Source organism: Myzus persicae, unplaced genomic scaffold, assembly GCF_001856785.1.
Source record: "Myzus persicae strain clone G006 unplaced genomic scaffold, MPER_G0061.0, whole genome shotgun sequence".
Classification (NCBI taxonomy): domain Eukaryota; kingdom Metazoa; phylum Arthropoda; class Insecta; order Hemiptera; family Aphididae; genus Myzus; species Myzus persicae.
The window spans coordinates 174,507-196,482 of record NW_019101147.1 but is presented as its reverse complement, the minus strand read 5'-3'; the positions used below and the strand labels follow the sequence as shown (position 1 = coordinate 196,482).

General features: G+C 29.5%; 1 protein-coding gene across 2 annotated transcripts in view; it reads right to left on the bottom strand.

The window, feature by feature from the left end:
• Window positions 1-21,976, bottom strand: part of LOC111027938 (alkaline phosphatase-like) — a 248,615-nt gene that overhangs the window by 190,350 nt on the left and 36,289 nt on the right. For both annotated transcript variants that reach the window (XM_022306441.1, XM_022306442.1), the window contains exon 3: window positions 8,614-8,837. In XM_022306441.1, the coding sequence (XP_022162133.1) occupies window positions 8,614-8,837 (224 nt within the window). The remainder of the gene's footprint in view (window positions 1-8,613; window positions 8,838-21,976) is intronic.

The window sequence follows — 21,976 nt, the reverse complement described above, 5'->3', positions numbered from 1 at the left end:
TTTAACAAGATACTTTAATTTATGAGCACTAATGTTAAAGTAATATAATTAAATTAAAAATCGCAATTGAATGACAATTTAAGCACAATAAAACAATTTAAATTATTTACAACAAGTTTTAATCAGAGTAATGACTAATGAATTCTTATACTTTATAGGAATTCAACAAAATAACTCTTCAGCCCATGTTGTAAATACCTTCATATAAGAGTAGTTAATTAATTATCGTAAATATATTTCGTCTTGGAAATAAGAAATTTTGACAGATGGATTTACAGCTGTCTTAGGAAAAAAAACAGCATACCAAAGTCATCTAGGGTTGACAAAGACGAGTGGTTAAATGGATTTTTGATCGAGCCTAGTGCTTATACATTTTAATTCATGAGGGACTTTAACGATGTAGAATCATTTAGTATGTCAGTGATTCAAGGTTATATGAAATATTATTTTATTCTAATTTTTAATGTACACTTTAAAATGTAAATATGTGTACATATACTGTAAGTTGACTCAAAATAGTTCTTGGTATGTACTTAACAATTATAAATATGAGGCAGCTATAATATCTTTTCTAAAATACGATATACAAAAACCCAATACTACCGATTTTACAACTAAAGAATTTAATTATAAAATTATGAATGATCTCCCAGTATGGCTTAGATTATATTAATGCCAGACGAGCCTCCAAGTCTTAGGTCTTATATGGCTTTCCTATCGTTCTTTTTTCTAATGAAGTAATAAATTGAATAACACAAGAGCAGTGTGCGCCCCAAGTATTATATTTCATCTTGAATCTCGTTGTAATATTGTAATATCTAATGATATCAATAAACGTTCAAATTAACAGAATATTACTAAATGATTTATCATCATCAAACAGATAAGCTCGTAAATATTTTTTTCAAGCGGCTCTGTACTTTTAAAGTAAAACTCTTTACATTTTTAAAATTTTAAATTTGTATTTATTTTTTTGGGTTTCTGTCTTCTGTTTAGTTTCTTCTGAATTTTTCCACACAGTGATGATACAATACACAATATTTCGAGGATACATTTAAAATGTTGAAAGAACTGTGTGCATGGCAACAAAAGACTGGTATTTTTTTTTCTCAAGTTCTACGATTTTGATATTTCATTAAAATTTGCGCAGTTTTATGAAAAGAACCCCTTTCCCTCCCGATTGAAATTAAAGGTATTTTCCAGTACAAATATTTGAACACACTTATGTAAAACATACACAGATACTGAATAACTTATGTGCGTTCCCGGATCCAAAGTGATATAAAAAAATGTAAAATTGACTGAGAGTTGATTAAGTAAAATATTTAATCCCAATGTTCAAAAGAACCACTAAATTTTTCATTGTACAACTATATTATTATGTCTGTGGATTTAATAAAAATGAAAATAAACAATACACTTTGAGTACAATAAAGGACTACGGGCCGCTGTTGACAGGATTAAAGTTAGGGTTCTGCTAGTGAATTATAACTTACAATTCAATATGCCAATAAAACCCTCAGTCACTTTATCCCTTCTATTTTTTTAAACGGTTATTATTCAAATACTTAAAAGAAAGTTTAATATTCAAATATTACCATCGTATGCACCAATTGATATATAATAGAAATACATTTATATATTAAAAAAAAAAAATAATTAATGATTATTATAAACTATCGCAAATAGACTCCTGTATATTTTTAAATTAATTATATTTTTAACAAATGTTACGTAAGTATGTTATGAGTACATTTTTAGAATAGAAATTAATAGAAAAAAGATAAAAACGTACTTGTTGATTTCTTTGTAAACAATTGAATTTTCTCCTGGAGGATTTTGCATTTATCGAAACTTATATTTTGTTTGTTTTTATTTTTAATTTTTCATTATTTTTTCGCTTATTGTTTCCTCGTTGATTATAACCGATTGTAAAAAAAATATATAAAAATCAAGAGAATCACAGTATTTGTTTTTGCTTAACATAGCAAATTTACGTATGGCAAAACCAACGCTGTTATTACTTTTAATGTTAGAGTGAATTGACTGTTTATCAAACTAAGTTAAAACCTAATGGTTTTAACTTAGTTTGATAAACATGTGCCCCTTTGTTAATTACTATATCATATTCGATTTTTTTATTTAAGTAATATGTGTCTAAATTATTACAATTTAAAAATGCTCATAAATTGTATGAACATTAAAATATCGTGCGTCAGGACACATTTACCTAATGTAGTTTAGCTTAAAGTTCGGTAATAAGTGAATTCATTTTAATAGGCAACAGTACAGGGTTGGTTCTGCTAAACATAATTTTGCTATGTTCCATGTGGGAAGAAGGAGAAAAAGAATGATGCTCTGACATCCTCTAAGTACAGTGAAACCTCTCCAAACTAACAAATCCTAATATCAGACTTTTCTTTAGAACCAACTACAAACTTTCTACAATCTGAACCCTCTGAATAGTTAATATCTCCGATTAAATGTTGGTAGTCGAAAATAAACTTGTAGTTTTCATTGTATAATATATATTTATATGCATAAACATGTTATTTGTGTGTTACAAAATTGAACTGTATATAATAGAGAGAGCGAGTAAACCTCAAAATAACGATACTGTTAAAAATATTTTCACATCAACCGGAAATCAACGATGCACATAAGATGTTCACTGATCACTAAACATTTTGAATGCTATTTATACACAAAAATAAATTAATCAGTATTTAAAAACAAAACAATGAATATATTTGCCAGGTTTTTCAAATTATCGAATTCATAACAAACAAAACCACTCTAAAAATATAATGTCTCAAGTATTACATAATGTAATCAGTAATATTAAAAATGTTATTTTCGTAAGAATCACCATAAAATAAAATCGGAAAATAGAGATGTTAGAGTTACACCCCTGCAATGAAATACGCGAGATAATCATTTTGAATAAAAAATCTCAATAAGTCAGTTTAACCAAAAATTATATTTCAAACTATACAAGTGTTAACAACTTGAAAACTAATAACAAAACAGATGTATCTACTTACGTTTTATTAAAAAAAAAATCAAATAATAGAAATTATATTCATGTAGAAGACGGAAACAATATATTTAATTATAGTTATATACACCAGAAGTCCTGTACAGTGTAGTTAATTATTATACCGTAAAACAATGGTAGCTTGGTAGGTAGTATGCATGTACAAAACATATAATAATATATTATCAACAATACAATTAATGTAGGTAATAACTTAAATAAGAAAGAAAAATTACATAACTATGTAAATCAACGTTAAATTGTATGGTTTATATAGTTTAAAGATTTTAAAGATTTTTTCAAAAATAATGTTTTATTATTTTTTACTTCATACATTAACAATAAAATAAAAAACAAAACTACCCTGTAGTTAAAAAAATCTGATCAGAACGTATTAGGTGTCTATCTGTACCATAATCGTTAATACAGCGATTAAATAATCGATTTATTTCACAAAAATCCATTCTCAATATTTCCGAGTTCAAATGGTTTTTTTTTTATCTTGTAGATAATTAAATAATTTTATTCAAACTGTCGTCTTACCTGCTTATTTATAAAATATAATAACATTGGGTAGGTCAAAACTAAAGTTCTGAACTGCAGGATGATTCGTCGGCATCCACGACGCCTCGGTAATTGTAATAATAATTTTACTTTTCTTTTCTTTTTTATTTCCAAAACTTAAAATTTGATTTTTGATAGTACCTATTTCATGCCGAAATCATAATAATAATGATGATAGGTATTACGTTTATCCGTTTAGAAATTGTTACCGACGCGGTCGCCAACATCGTGCTGCAGGTTTCTTTACAATATTATTATACGACACGCTCAGTCGCGTATATCGACCACCTTACAACGCTACAATATAATATTTTTCGCAATAACACACGATATTGTATTATTATAATAATATATAAAACTACGGTGTCGGTGGTGATATCGGAAACGGGATGTCGGTTGAAATTCAGCCATATATATACATATGTGTGTGTGTGTGTGTGTGTGTGTGTGTGTGTGTGTGTGTGTGTGTGTGTGTGTGTGTGTGTATTCCTGCACGAACACGTCGCGCGGCGCACAATATATACACGCCGGCCAGCGTCGCCGTGAAGATATTATATTATATTATTATTATTATTATTATTATTATTATTATTAAAATCGCTCGTGGTAGTCGGTAAAGTCGACCCGACGTGCGTGCGCGGTTGCGTGTGGGTAGGTGGGTGGATTGGTGGCCGGGTGGGCGTGGGTGGGTACACTCGATATAGGACCGGCGTCGCTGCTGCTGTGTGTACAACAATACTTTTACGCGCTATAATACGGCGGCAAGAACGACGTACGTGACCGTCGGTTGTCGGGCCGATAATAAATTCCGGTCACCGCCATAGTCCCTCCGTATGTTAGATCTGAGGCATTGGTGGGTGGGGGAATCCCGGGGGACCCACGGCCGGCGACACTCGTTTATTGTACAAAATGTTGGCGTGTGCTTAAAAATCTACGGCGGCGGCACGTGAACATTTCGGGACGATTGTATCGGCGGCGGCGGTCACCGGTCCTGTGGGTCAGCGCGTGGCGCGAGAAATTAATATTCGTACCAAAGTCCTGGAGACGGTGTGCATCTGCGACTCCTTGTCCTACGAGGGCTACCCGGACGAGACTAACGCCGCAAATCGGTCAGTGATTTTGGGTAACGTGGTCAGTGTGTAAGTCGGGTGGATGCCTAGTCACACAAACACCGCACTCGTTATGATGCGAGTACATGGAGATAATGTAATGATAATTATTATCATTTCAAAGACTTATATTAACACACTTATTGTCGGGGCTACAAACCGAAAGTATTACATTTCGATTTCGGCTTTGGTTATTGGCATTTATTTTGGTTTTGTCTATCTGTATTTTTGCCGATTTCAATTTATTATTGTCATCGAGCAAAAGTAATAATCGACTCAGACATGATAACCCCTTGTACACGTTCTGTAATTGTTTGATTTACAAAATGTTGATGTGAGCTTAAAATACCGGCACGTGACAATTTTGGGGCAGTGTGTGCTCTTGCATCCGCGGTGGCCAGCGGTCCTGCAGGCCTGCAGCGGTGAGAAATTAATATTCGAATTAAAGACTCGGTGGAGAGAGACGGTGCGCAATTTGCTACAACTGCTGCCCCTGTCCTACGGGCGACCCGAACAGAACTGCCTATCGTGTAGTTATGTAACGTGGTAGTGGTTAGTGGGTAGTCGGGTACTCGTTATAATGCACCACATGATAATATAATGACAATTATTTTGATTATTATAAAGGCATATAAGACGTAGGTACACTTATATTGTTACCATCGAGCAAAAGTAATAAACAACTTATACGAGATAACTCTTTGTACACCAGCCGTACTCGGATGATTTCAGTCGAATAAAATCTAAAATATGCTAGAACTGAGATCGGACATACCCAACCCGACTTTTTTTTGGTGGTCTCGACATTTCAATCATATGTAAACTTATAGAGGGATATGCATTGAAATCGACAAAATATGTTTAAAAATTATATATTTTTTTTTATCAATATCGAAATTTAAATTTTTCTGTAGGTATCAGCATAATTTATTATTGTTATACAATCGCGTTATTGACATAGGATATCAGTAAATCACTTGGGTATATTATATTTCAGTTCATTAGTTTAAAATAGTTTAACTTTATTGATTTAAATTATATAGATACAATACCTAGAAGAATCATATTGATTACTGATGAAAAAAATATAATACATTTGTACGTTAATACTGAATACCAACATCAAAACATATTCAATTGTATTAGAAAGCAATAATATAATGTTATTTCAAACAGATTTAATTTATTTTATTTTTATTTCACATTATTTTATATTATTTTATGAAAACAATACCTTTCGATCTGCTGCGAAACGTCATGGTTGATAAAAATGTGTGTCATGTATGCTTGATCTTTTAAGCATACTATGTTCCGGGTACTTACCTTATAGATATATATCATTGAATTTTTTCTTATGACCCTAAAGTTAAATAAATATTGGTATTGATATGTAATACAATAAATTATTGAAAGCCTAATTCAGTTTAAAAATGCATAATTTTGTTCGAGCACATAAATACACAATAAAATAATTTCCACTTTTTTTTTTATTCTCAAATAGTTCACATATTTTTGCCGTTGCTTAATTTATTATATATTCAGAAAGAAATAAGCTTAAAACCACTGTAAATATTAAAATTTATTTGTTTAAAATATTTTACGAATCCGAAAATGTTTATAAGCGGCGTCAAACCAAACCGATAATAGAACTAAAATTTGAAAAAAAAAGTTTAAACCATGACTATAAGTTTTAATAAATACAAGAGAAAGGATTTACCAAAGAAAAACTGAATAGCATATGTTTATACCAACTGTGGTTGCGTAAACTTTTGCATTATAGGAAAAAAAATGTAAATACGTAATATTGTATCACTGATTTTCAAAAACTAAATACCTTTTTATTTTTTTATCATATATTAATAGTATATATATTTTTAAATGATTAAAATTAGAATGTAAAGGCACTTTGTTTCAAATAATTTCTTTAGTGAAAACATTAAATAAAAATAATTGAATATAATTCTAGTTAATTTTGTAAATCGATTTATTCAAAAACCTTCTTCAGATTATTTTCATTTGTTATAAATTAATGGAAAAAGTCTTTATTCAATTAACTAATCTATAACTTATTATATTTTTTATATAATATTACTTTTAAATAAACTTCATATTGTCTTAAGGAATTACATAGGTATTTACATAATATTAAATTATATTGTTTTAATTTTGATTAGTTTCTCTAAAGAACTTCATAACGACTAATCGGTAAATTTTATCATTTTTATTTTTAAAATCATCGTTACGTAGTTGTAACCAAACAAGGTTTTAATTAGTTTTTGTAAGTGTATTGTACATTCAATTATTAGGTTCAAGTTGTCCACAAAGACAACAACGGCAATACGACATATAGGTACGACATAAATAAAAAAATTTACGTCATAGCAGATCAATTGCAGTAAAAATTATAAAATATTATATGGTATCAATTTTATCAATTTAATCAAAATTTGATTGTTTTTATTTTAAACAAAACACTTATCCCTATTAAAATTATTATAATTTTTGTTTTATCAACAATGCGAAAAATGAAGTTATTTGTATTAAAACAATAACAGTATTAAGCATATAATTAAATTTTCATGATAAAAAGTCTGCCTTATCTTTCAGTTAATGCTTGTTAATCTTCTACACTTAAACTTAAGGTTATATAAATATTCTATTTTATTGATCAATCATCAAATAGCTGTCGAATTTGTCAATTATGTACATAAATTAATTAAATGTACAACTTACAACCATCTGGTGATCTCCTTTCTCATTAATCGCGTTTTATCCCTGCAGTTGATGCAGATTAGACTCAACTATTTTTCCATTAATTGTAATGTTAACCCTTGTGCCTATTTATACCGTATAGTATCAAATACAGGAGCAGAACTAATGAGCAATGACCCAAGTGTTCTATTTCACCATGAAATTATAGTTCCATTTGAATAAAGTTTATTTTTATATGAAAAATTTTAATTTATTTTGATAATTAAAACCAAATAATATTTAGTTAACCCTTTTTAAAAATTAATCTTAAAACTGCAATTGAAAATAAATTTAATGACAAAAATCATTATAACTTAATTGCCTAACCCACATTTGAATAAGTAAATTACAATTTCAATAATAATTCAATGTTAAGTATTAATTCGACGGTACAATAGGAAAACTGTTCTATAGAGATATTACCTACCTATTTATTAATTGATAAATGTTTTTTTATATGAAAATTATTGAGTAAACCATTGAAAGTATCGATCAAAAATTTGGAGGATTTTAATTTGGTAGTTATATATTATATACTCAGCCACATACAACCATACTTCATTTTGTAAACCACATAATATAAATTATTATTTACCACGAGGATTGATAGACGATAACAAGAGTTGTGTGTATTACACACTAATGTTCCGAGGGAGGGGGTGGTATTATATATTTATCTTTACAAATCGTCAAAACCAAAAAAAACCTAGCAACGAAACTAAATAAAACTAAAATTGTAATTTTACATATTATTATCTTAAACGTATTTACACGAAAATTATAATATTGTTATATATAATATGTCTATATTGATAGTTAATAAATGTTTTCGTATACACCTATCCATCTATTAATTGATAAATATTTTTGTACATGAAAATGATTGAGGATACCATTGAAAATGTCGATCCATAATTTGGAGGATTTAAATATTCAGTAATTAAGTATGTAGGTTAAACCATCATATTGCATTCTGTAAAATGCATAATGTACATCATCTACCACGTAGATCGATAAGAGTAGTTATATGTTTATAGGTACAAAACTAATGTTTGGGGGGGTTATATATTTTTTTTTTCAAAACCTCACGACCAGTCCTTAGCAACGAAACACTTTGATCAGATCATTAGAATAATGTGACCAACATCCTACCTTTGCCATTGCCACAGCGGGAAACGTATCCCAAATCAATTGCTCCTCTTCGCCTTGGTTACCCCGCCTCTGACCTTTGAATATCCTCGATGCGGTCAACGTGGACGCGCCCATTCCATCGCCGACCAAAAAAACCACGTTTTTCGCTCTTCCCATTTTACCCTCGAAGCTGGCCAACCGTTTTTTCAACGCGGATCGTGCCTCTTCGTACCAATGGTCGCGATCTGAAAAACAAAAATATTTTATAATATCATCAGTAAAATATTCAGCCAGCTGTTAGGAAGCTAGGAATAATTTTAGCAGCTATAGGTATTATACTGTTGTGTAAATTAATTTCAACAGGATGTGTAAGCTATAACTGACGGTATCGAGTCCTTCATTATTTTTCTACTACACGCAATACATTGTGATTATTTAACCATAAAACACTCATTATTTCAAAGGTAAGTTCATGAGTTATACGTATTTAGAGCTTAGATGATCGGTGTGTAGTGGTACGCGGTTACCACGCAAAATGTTTGTCCACTACTCCGCCCATCAATACTTACAATACTAGTAACCCTTAAACTACTCATATCAATATTAAATTATTCTGCTTTGGAATATTTAATAAAAACTGCATGTTGTCATTTAAAAGACCAAAAATGCTTAAAATATAATTATCATAAAAAAATATTTTAAATGTGGTTTTTTAACTACTAGAAACCACCTAGGTAAAAACTTTTTTCATAAACATTAATATTTTTTTGAAATAATGAATTTTTCGTGATAAAATAATCACTTTGTATAGATATCACCTATGCTATAGCCTATAGTTAATACTGTATTTTGAAAACATGACGCTATTTTTTCTTAACTATTGACTAAATTAGGTCTACACTTGGGTTCACAATATGTTATCAATAACTAGACATCATGGAGTATTGATTGGTTGGCGGTAAATAGTAGATTAATTTAATTAACCCAATGTATTCATTTTTTAAGTGAAAATCTAGAATTTAGGATGACATATTGTTGAATATTATAATCAGTCCATTCTATAAAGCTTATACATATTTTCATAAAGCGTTAAGTGTGTACATTTAATGTAAATATTTATAGTTTGAAGTCTTTGGGACTTTTAATAACTGCTGTTGTGTTCAAAGGAGAAAAATTCTACTTCGTTAGTCGGGAAATATTGACGATGCAATTATAAGGATATTGACTATCCCGAAGGTACCTTATTTTTGGTGTTATTCAAAAAACCATTATATTTATTATATTTTCCATTATGTTGAACAATGTTATTATTCACTATCATTTTTAAGTTTCATACTTTCATAAAACCTATAATAATCATTTCAGATTATTTATAAAACAAATATTTATATATGTATATAATATTATGCTTTTTTGCAAAAGTATGTGTAAATAGTGTTAGAGTAAACAATTGTACATTCCTATTTTAATTAATTTTCACAAATGTGAATAGTTTTTCAGAGCTTAAAATAGCAATTACTATAATCTAGGCAAATTTTTATGCACACTTATCTACTTATAATAGTTATAAAAGTTTTTTTTTCAATTATTCGTTAACAATAAAATACATTATAACATTGAGTTGTTGCAACAAAGTTTGAACAGACATAATGGATACATTTCCAATAACGTTTCGCATAAAACGCGAGGACCTTAAAAGACTTGTGTATATTATCTGACGTTTATCGGAAACATTATAACTACATAACGGCCTTACATAATTTACCGGTCGTTCGGATGTTATAATATGATATCGTCATGATTATCATAATAAAAAAATATAATAATCGGAAAATGACAATAATTAAATTGTATAATAATTGGAAATATTTTTCGAACAATATATTTTGCAGGGTGATAAAACTTTTTCCAAGGACACGATATCATTTATCTCCCCTAAACCGAATACATATAGGGGTTATCTTAAATGAATCTAACCCCGGGGAGCGTTTTGGCGAATGTATACAAACTCAATCGATACATATAACCGCTCTGCGTTAATGGCGCGTAGTTGACCAGCAAAACGGGTAAAACGAAAATAAACAAAAAACGATTTTAAATTGACGAATTCGCAGCCTCGCGTTATATTATGTTCGGCACCTACCTACCTATTTCGATTGCATTACATATATTATTTTGTTTGATGACTTATTATTGGTCTATATCTACGTATAAGTATTGTTTTATCAATAGACTTTATACTACTGGAAAAATAACTGTTTATAACCACAGCATTACGAGTGGTGCAACATTATATGATGTAGGCTGTCTTGACAAAAAAATACAATCATCTCTATATATCTTACCCTACTACCGGAGTCATCGAGTAATAAAAAAGCGCCCTCTGCGTTGTTACTTTTTTCCCAACACTCATAGCTGGTCTAGTAGTAAAAAGTCTATGGTTTTCTCGCCTTATCTAACATATTATCACAGAATGTTTAAGTGACGTATTATTGAGCACTATAAATAGGGAGAGACATTGCGGCCATGATAACTATAATATTCCATGTAAAGTCATTATCATAGCATTTCTAGGGGCCATATTTCATAGAGTAAACTCAGCTTTATTGGGACACATCAGCTGAGTGTGATCTTTTTCTTCCAGTTAAAAGGTTGCCAGAATAATCAAAAAAAAAAAGTAACATTGCAATTTGTTGATGGCCAGTTACTCATTCATTAATACTTAATTTATTATAGAAGAATATTTTTATAACATAATAAATACATAAACTTACATTTTTTTCTTTGATGCACTTTGCACAGGGGCAACTGCGTGTGCATGTGAATTTTGGTGTCGAAATACCATATTTTTTTTACAAATTACAATGTTTTTTCACCTACACTATTTCACCTAGGTACTTATTATAATTTCATCTAAGAGTAAATTTGAAGTATAAACCAATAAATTAGCTTTGAGAAAATTACTATGCATGTTTGTATTTTTCATTTAAATATACCTTTATTATATTTTGTAATTATATTTAAATTAGTAAAACATATTATTAACCTTTTGACAAGGAATGCAATGAAATGTTAATTAAAAACTATTATTTACTTATAAAATAAAAAAGTTACTTGTATGTTATTACTTTTCAGTATAACCTACTTCTATTTATTTACCTATTTACATAGGAAAATTTACTTGGTTGGGACATGGAAATGTTAAGTGAAAACGCTGTATCTATAAATTAGCTTTTAACTAAAATTCAAATAAACATGTTTAGTTTTTATAGTTTTAACTAAATTTAATAACTACGTACATATATTATATACATATAATACATATATTGCACGGCGTTTATGATTAGTAAATGTAAAAAATGGTGTTCTCACTTAGTACTAGTCATTTTTTTTTTGTTACTTACGCCATTTCCAAAGAAAGACAATTGTGTTTATTACTTACACATTATACGATTTCAGCGGTAGTATTCCGACAAAAGATTTGGATTCGGATTGGTTTATTTACAGATGTCATATATAATTATTTTTAAACATTTTTTTTTTTAGTTACTTTTCCTTAGCAGAGAAACTGTATTTGTATAATATTCCAGTGGAAAACAAAGAACGCAAAGTGTATGTTGTACTACGTTCTGCAGTGTAATGTGCTGTAAGAAATGAAAATGTGGTGCTTGTGAACAAAGTCTCGTACCATTTGTTCCGGATTGTCTACGTGTGATTATTGTATTATCGCTGTACCACAATGTAAAGTGGTGAAATACAAATAATTAATTTAACAAAATTACGTCATAGGTATATTGTTTCCCGTTTTCAATGATTTCATGTAAATGCATATGTAGACAATGCATGACGAGTATCACGTAGATACAATTAAATGTTATTATGTACCTACACAACTATGATCTGTTATACGTAATCATTGTAAAATATGATTTTTTTTTTTTTAATTTCCCTTGTAAACTCGAGTTGAAATTATAAAAAAAAGTGCTAAATGGATTTGATTTAATACCTCTCGTTTTGTTGAATTCATTACGATGATGCACACCTGTGATAATAAGACGAATAAAATCGGTCCGTTAACAAAGAAAATACATAAAATAAAAACGTGCTTTATAGTTACAACAATTCGGTTTAATAAAAATTCCAATTCAATTATATAATTTTTTTTGGCCATTAAAAAAAAAAAAATGAAAATGAATTAAAATAATAAATTACAAAGAAAAGTTTCGGAAACCTTTAATATGGTGTATAGAATCCGGCCCATAACACGATTTGGAAATACAATTATCCTTAAATCATTATATTTTGAATAAAAAAGTTATTAATATTTTAATGGTTACATATTGTATAATTATTTATATTCGTATAGAAATTCAACAGACGTGCAAAATAAAAATAAAAAATAATATATTTCCATCTTTCTCGTCAATAAAATAATTGGACACTTTTCACGGCAAAAAAATATATACACAATATACATGAATAGAATACCTTGATATTTTTTAGAGTAAACAAAGTCTATCAAATTCATTAAATGGATCAAGGAACCTCTCCATAAAAAAATAAGTAAACAACAAATAAAAAAAGATACATTTTTGGGAAAGTAAAAAAACAATAAACGACTTCTTAACCTACTAGACAACATATAGGTACACAATATAACTATGGCAGTATAAGATTAATAAAAAAAAAGAACAGACATGTTTCCTTAACTTATTACGTTCATCCTTATTAGTTATTACTATAAAATGTTACACAATTTCATAATACCATACATCAAACTCGTTAAGAAATTTAATTCACACTGGTAATATATTTTAAATTTACAACGAAACATAATTTCAATATATTTTTATAAGTATACTAACTCATAAGTCATAACCATATTGTTAATGCAATTCAGTATAATATTGTAAAACTAATTGTGTTATAAAACTAACATAAACTTAAAGAACTTGTATTAAATTTATCAAACCTGGAATTTAAAATTGATCTTATCATAGATGAACAAAATAATATGTATCAATTCATAAAAATGTTTTTTTTTAAAAATATTATATGAATTTTTCCTATTTCTTCTCACGAATAATATTGAGCATAGTATGTGATAATCCAACTTTCACTTATTCATTTAAAAAATAACATAACACCAAATCGTCATTAAAAATTAATTAAACCAATAAGTTTAAATTCAAAACATTGTACGATTTGTACGGATAAAAAAGTCTCACCAAATGTATATTGCACGTGTACACGTTTATTACAACACACGTTATTATAACATAATATACGTATCTAACAGGAATTGTTATTTCACAAATTATTACCTATAATAAAACCGCTAGAAAACTATTCAATAGTGTACACCTTTAACATATTTTCTAAAATGTTGAATGTATTACATTTAAAACGTTTTTATGTAAATTGTAATGTACCGTAAGAACACGCTGAAAAATTAAACTTTCGCGGAATTAGCGATATAAAATAATTCACGCAATTATTTTATATCATTATACGATACTTTGATACGTTTTCATGAACGGGGAAATAAACAAGAGTATGATTAACTTCGATACAAACATACATGGAATAACATATAACAATTATAAGCATTCCGCAAACATTTACAACGAAGTAATAACGCACCGTCGCACCAATTTTCAACTATAAACACTATATAAACATTCTACGTTCCCAAACGCATTTCCGAAAATACACACGCTAATATACGAACTATCATTTGGACTAAACCTTCCGTAAAATCGATACACATCAAAAGTAGAGACAATACCTACTGTTTCTAAAAGCATTTATAAGAGGTAATAAAAAAAAACAGTAACACAGTGTCTCATCGTTTAATCATCAACACATCTTCTAGCGCTACTTTGTTACTGAGCGAACGATTGTATTTTGTATTTTATTGAATTCACCAGGTGATTTGGGTTATTGGATATAGTCGAACACAAAATACATAGGGTCGAATAATTTGCACTAGTCTTAAAACGTTTTGCTATATTGCCTATAAGTTAAGCCAGGAGTCGCCAATTAATATTTTCGAAACGCCAGATTATAAATCTGGAAATTGTTCACGGGCCATCAAAATTGGGTCGGTAAAAACCAAGGAACAAAAATGATAGAGACAAAAAGCCATCTCAGAATCTACAAATCTCTCATTCTATCGATAATCGATTATGGCGCTATAATTTACGATTCCGCAAAAAATAATGTATTCAACACCATTACTCCTATACATAACCAAAGTATACGTTTGGCTACTAGAGCTTTTAGAACCAGCCCGGTAGATAGCATCTTATGCAACGCTGGTGAACTCCCTCTTGAACTAAGACGCCATAGCCTTATACTCAAATACATATTAAGAATTAAGAACTTGTCTAATCATATATCCAACAAGATTCTCCACAATTCCCTTGCTACTAGTCCTACCAATAACAGGATTACAATTTTTGAACATTTCACAAAGGTCAGTACAAATATTGGCCTCCAAACACAATCGATGAACAAAATACAACTCTCATTACCACCATGGATGTGGTTTCCTCATATAAATACACAACTTACCAATCATTGTAAACATTCCACCGACAGCACTATCATCCGTAATCTCTTCTCAGAAATAATATCCCAACAATACTCCAGTAGTACACCTATATACACCAACGCCTCTAAAAATCCCAACAGTGTGGGCTTTTCGGCAGTTCTAGGATATGAGCATTACAAATTTGCTCTCCCACCCAGCACCAGCATCTACAGTATAGATTCTACACAGCGGAAACCTATGTTATTCTCGAAGCTCTGAAAATCGCCTCCTCCTCCATTCCGGACTCTTTCGTTATCATCAGTGACTCTTTAAGTGCTTTAGAATCAATCTTAAATCCCTATTCTACAAAATATGAACTTGTCCAGCACATCCAGGAACTGATATCAACATCAAATAAAAAATTCACTTTCATGTGGGTCCCATCCCACGTCGGCATTTCTGGCAACGAAACAGCAGACAAACTTGCAAACGAAGCTTCACTTAACCAGAATACTCCAAAACTAAACCTAACCACATCCTCTGAGTCACTTAACATCATTAACCTCAAAATATTAGAGACATGGCAAAAAAACTGGTCCAACGTTCCCCTGTCAAATAAATTAAGAATCATCAAGCCCCACATCAAAAAATGAAATTTTCCCGTCAGCCTAAAAAGAAGAGACGAAGTCATCATTACCCGAGCCAGAATAGGCCACACACACCTTACCCACTCATTCCTCATCACCAAGGAACCTGCCCCAATATGTACTGCATGTAACGTGATTCTATCGATCGAATACATTGTGATAAGATGCCCAAAATATTCTCAAGCTCGGAAAATCTTCAAGAACCCATAATTCCTCCGACTCGCCTTCAGGGAAGAAAACACCGAAGCAATTCACAAATTTTTTCATTACATCCATCTTGATCATAAACTGTAAACTGTAAACTATAAACTATAAACTGTAAATATCTGTATATATTATTTTATCTTTGTTCACTCTTGTTGTAAGCATAAGCTAATAAGCTAATAACCTGTTGTTGAAGCCTTTATTATCTCAAATAAAAAAAAAAAAAAATGATAAATTACAACTCTAGAAGTCTAGACCGTATAATATTATCGGTTATAATTTTTTTTTCTTGTCTACCGGCCGTATAAAATTTGTCCGAATAGTTCCTACCAAATACTACAAACATTCTACGTTCCCAAACGCATTTCCGAAAATACACACGCTTATATACGGACCATAATTTGGGCTAAACGTTCCGTAAAATCGATACACGTCAAAAGTAGAGGCGATTCTGTTTCTGAAAGCATTTATAAGAGCTAATAAAAAAAACAGCAGCAACACAGTGTCTCATATCATTTAAACATCAACGAACACGTCTTGCACGCCGGCTCACACTACCACTTTTTAGTGAACGAAGGAGTATGTTTTTTGTGAGTTTTTTTATCAAATTTACCAAGTTATTCCAGTTTATTGTATTTACAACGTTTGAGCTTTTTTAGGGGCTTAATCCACTAGTAAAGTGGAAAACTAATCTACTGTTATATGAATTATACCGTGGGATGTCCCTAAGGACACGTCAGTAAAATTCATAGGCTTTGTTACATTCACAAGTAAAATAATAATAATACGGGGAAAAGAGCATGGGTGACACTTATGAGTTTAGAATATTTAATAAAAATAGAATGAATTTCAGGGTAATCGCGTTAATATATTTTGTATAACGTAAAATAATGATTATAAATAATTTTTTGGTTCACAAATAAATTGAATATTCAAATTACAATACCTATCCTACAATATAATAGAATAGAATAAAATGTTGAAGATAACAATTAAAACAACAGTTCATGTGTCACGTCATGTTAATGGTGATAACTGATAATGTTAATGATGCCACATGTCAAACATGTAAGATATATGAGTATATATTTAAGGAATGGTAAAATACCATATACGGATTGTTAAGTAATACATATGAGTATTTATTTGTCACTGACATGTTCAAAATAACATAGTGATAATTTTTAACAATAATACAAACAGTTGGGGGGTGCCTTTACTTTTTGCCACGGCTCCAGCTGGCTACCCGGCACGTCTTCTTTTTGCTTTTTATGAGTAATATAATACTAATTATGAAGCTGTTCAGTCCTTACGCCAAAAAGAGAAAGAGGAGACTACAATAAAACTTGTTCCTAAGTAAAATTAAAAAGAAAAAAGGCTTGCATAGCAAAAATAGCATCCAGGGGGGGGGGACACAGACGGATAACTTGAGACGTTATGATACTGGACTTGAGACTTCAGACACTTGTTTGTTTAAGCTCCTCATCGCGGGGGGGGGGAATTTACTGTAGGTATACAAAATCATAATATAAAACAAAATACGGTTTGGTCACGTGGTTCTTTTTCTGCTGAGGTGATGGTGCGACAATATAATATGTTGGTCAGCAGTCTTGCACCGAGGATGTTGTTGTCGTCCAGGCCGTAAGGGAGGGGGGAGGAGGAGCTAAGACGATGGACGATGGTAGTCCACTGTTGGTTATACCGGGGAATTGTTCAATACATGATACTATGTTCGCATATGCCATATAATAACAATAAGCTCTAGATCGTCGGTAGAGAGACAAGGGGGAAGCATATTACTGTTGTGCATTTTGCGGGAAAGACAAAAGTTTAAAATTTTGAATTTGTTCTAAATTCAGTTACGTTACATGTTATTATCATACCCGAGATAGCATCACATATAGAAAATCAAACCAACTTTAAATTCTATTCTCATAAATCTAGAAATAATATACATCTAAAACCACCCTTATAAGCTCTACCTGCCGTTGCCCAGCTTTCCATGATTACATTTTTTTTCTTGTACTTTATTTTACCGATACAAATGTATGTATCTACACAAATTATGTCAAAAGAAAATATAATGTAATTTGTGCAGAGGCATGCATCGCATAATTTATTTAATAATATTTGAATCGAGGTTAGTCCGAAAGCAAAACAATAAGATAATCATTAGATTTTTAAATATTCGCATAGGATGTAACAAAAAAAGGGTTAATTTATGTTTACAGTCTAAGGTAACGTTTATTATTGTTTTTAGAATTTAAAAGACAGTTTACCTCTGAATTGTCTAAAAGTCCCAGTGAGTTGGGTTCCTACATTTTAATTCCAATGGGACTATGTCACGATCAAGGCAAACTAAACCAGACCAGTGTCCAGAACCGAAAAAGGTGAGTAATGTTTTTTTTACTTTAAATCTTAGAATACAAAGAATAACGATTAATCGATTCTAAAAGAATATTTAGGTAGTTAAGCAATGTTAAATTATGTACCTTGTAAAATACAAACCAGAATATAGGTTTAAGCATATATTCTAAGAAGTTTTTCAGTATCTCAAAAATTGTCCACGTGAAAAAAACTTCATCACATTTGTGGTTGAGTAAAATAATAAAAAAACTTACATATGTAATACTCACAAAATAATTTGATAGCACTCATCGAGTAAAGGTTTTTATTTATTTAGTTAAACCATTTATCAGTAAGCACAAAAAAAAATATATTTTAAAAGTTGTACAATTTATGAGCTTTACTCACAGTAAGTAAACTAGGCTGTGGGGCACAATGTTTAATATTCATTTCAACTATGCATTCCTAACTATAGAGTGTTACAAAATTACCTGACAAATTAAATACCTAACTTCTATTTGAATCAACATTTCAAAAAAATATTGTATTTATATAATTTATACAAACACTAAGATTTACAGGTATGGTAGGTATACAATCGTATTATTATTTTTTTTTTTATAATTGATTGATTAAATATTTTTTGAGGAAAATTCTAAACAGCCAATTAATAAATCTAATCTGTGGGAAAATGTTGACGGTAAACATTTCAAGTAAAATAGCTTTTTATTTCTAAATTTTTAAAATATCAATTTTATTTGGGAGTAAATCAATTTAAAATCTCATAGCTTTATTCAAAATATTTAATGAAATTAAAGGAAATTTTTTAATTAAGGAAATGTTCAGATATAAGTATATTTATTTAATTTTTAACTATCCATATAATTTTTATATTTTTTTTCGTATGTTTAAGGTTTAACCAGCGTCGATTTTTATTTTTATTTGTCAAGTTTTTGTTTCACACCCTGTATAGTGGAGTGATATTAACTATGAACAGTTTCATGATTTTAATTTATGATAATGATTAAATGTGTAATGCATAATATATATAAGACATTACAAATGTTTACGAGACAGTTTTTGGCAAATATAAAATTAATATACATTCAATTATATACAAACTGCATACATAAATGCCATGTGACGACACTGTAAACCAATGGTCTGACCCAAAACCTTTAAAGTGTTATTGAAAATGTAATAAACTTTAACGGCTGTATGGTATATATGTATAGTATTTTTCAATATTAACATTTATAATAAAATCTTTGAATAATAACAACAAAAATTTATTCATTTATGGCTTTATAGAATGCGATTTAAAAATCAGTAAACCGATAAACACATTTTCTTTATTCGTTTTGACAAAATAACAAATTTAGACATAAATTTGAATAATAATAGGATATTTTTAATAAATTATAATTTAAAACGTTCTACCTAAATAATATAAATTCAATTTTGACATTGTCCTGATTGTTTAACATAGGTTTATCACAATCAACAAATACATATATGTTATAAATGAATCACCTATTTGAGTCGCAAGTCCATAAAGGATAATTTTGAGAAAACAAGGAAAAACTGTTTTTACACTAACAGTGATACATGGTTATTTCTCTCTTATAGTGATAATTTACAGAGGTAAAATGAATTAATTTTTTTTGCAAATGTACACACGCCATGATCCGTCTCTCATTTGATAACACACTCCACTCAATATCTCAGTTTGTGATATTTTGTGACTTACGTCGTTTCTAAAATAGGTGGTTCAAATAGTACCATGATAGAAGTCATAACAAATCAAAAAACAATATGCATAATACAAATGGTTAAGATAAAAATATTTGCATTCAATATTTTTTCAATACATATGAAGATGAAAATTGGATTTTTGATGTGCAACATCGAATGCGGTGGGTGAGACCGGTGGTTGGCCTCACCACGCTCAAGACATCTAAATAATGGGCTTTTAAAATAAAAAAATAATTTTTCTTAAAACTGAATATTTTGTTTTTGATTATGCCATGTTTATTTCTTTGAATAAACCATTCTCTTAATTTTCTTGCATATTTTCTATTCAAAATAATTTCAATGTTTCACATCTGCTAGGCGTCCCGGCTACCGTATACGATCGTTATGAGAACAGCGCCTTTTTATTGTTAGAATAGGAAAAGTAGAGAATAGTCCTATCAAATAGACTTTATTCAGACGTGAACTGTCAGTTTCATTACTTCGCGCCAGTAGACTTTCTGAAAAAATAATTTGGACTTAGAAAATGTATGAGCAACCACATATGCTTTATACACTTAATTACTGGATAATTTAATTTATTAAAATATTCTAATACTTTTTGAATAAACAGCATACAATTTTAATGGTTTCGAACAATTTGATAAACAATCTTAATCAATAAGTTAATTTATTGTAGATTAATTACAACTCTTTTCCATTTACCTCTTCTTATCCAATCATCACCTGTACGCGGAGTCGACACACAAATAACGATGAACGACACGTTTAAGTGGGTAATTTAAGTATTATTAAGTTGAATACTAATGAACAAGAAAATTATTATTTCCTCCGGAAAATTTCTAATAAAATGCAACCAAAGAAATAACAATGCATATCATCGAACAATGGAAATCCACTACATAATATTATGATATATAGGTACCTGCGAGTATTTTATTATTCACAGCTTTGACAAAAATAAAAACAATACTCACGTTTATTTTCAGGAAGTGGCTACAAGAACTGTTTGATATTTTATTTAATGATAAATCAAGCACATGAAAACTATGAGCAATACTAAACTAATCAAATGTATATTGTATAGATACTCAGAAGGTAGGTAAAGTAAATTAATTTATCTGGATTACCCATCTTAGTATATATGTTCATGCCATGGAGTTCTATCAGCTTTCTGATTTATAACTCATCTGAATGATATAAAGATACTTACAGAAGTTTTTTATTATCTAGATACTATTCATGTAACGGAATATTATGTTGAAAGCATTGTTACGATGTTTGGTTAGATTTATGATTGATGGCAAGGCATTAGTGAGATATAACAGAAAAAAACATATTTTATTCAATATTTTGTGATAAAATAGTTTATGTGGTTTACAAAATATATCAATGAAATTATTAGTTTTAAGTAAACATCGACAATAAAATAACAATGTTATGTTCATAATCAAAAATATTTATTATTATCACAGTATTATACTATTTAGGTACACTGAACAGTATTGGCAAATATAAGACCAAGATGTTGTCATATTTCTAAACAAAAATACATTATTGTATATCTTTTATCAGCAAGTCGGTAAGTATTTACTAGCATAAACAGTAATAACATCAAAACGAATGCGTCTAATGCTGTGAATGCAACAAATCAATTAATTATGATTATAATATACTCTATTATAATGTATTATGATTTCTCTAGGAAATCAAGTTAAATCCTCCATACACCAGTTTGTACCCATTTCTCATTTTCAGCTTTAATACTTATAAGTCTATTTTTGCAGCTTTGTATTTCACAATATTGTATCACGTAGGTTTGCCCTAAGTATACAGGCAAACATGTACAATTTGTAAAATCAAACATTGAATGTTAAAAATCTTTTATGCGTATTTATAA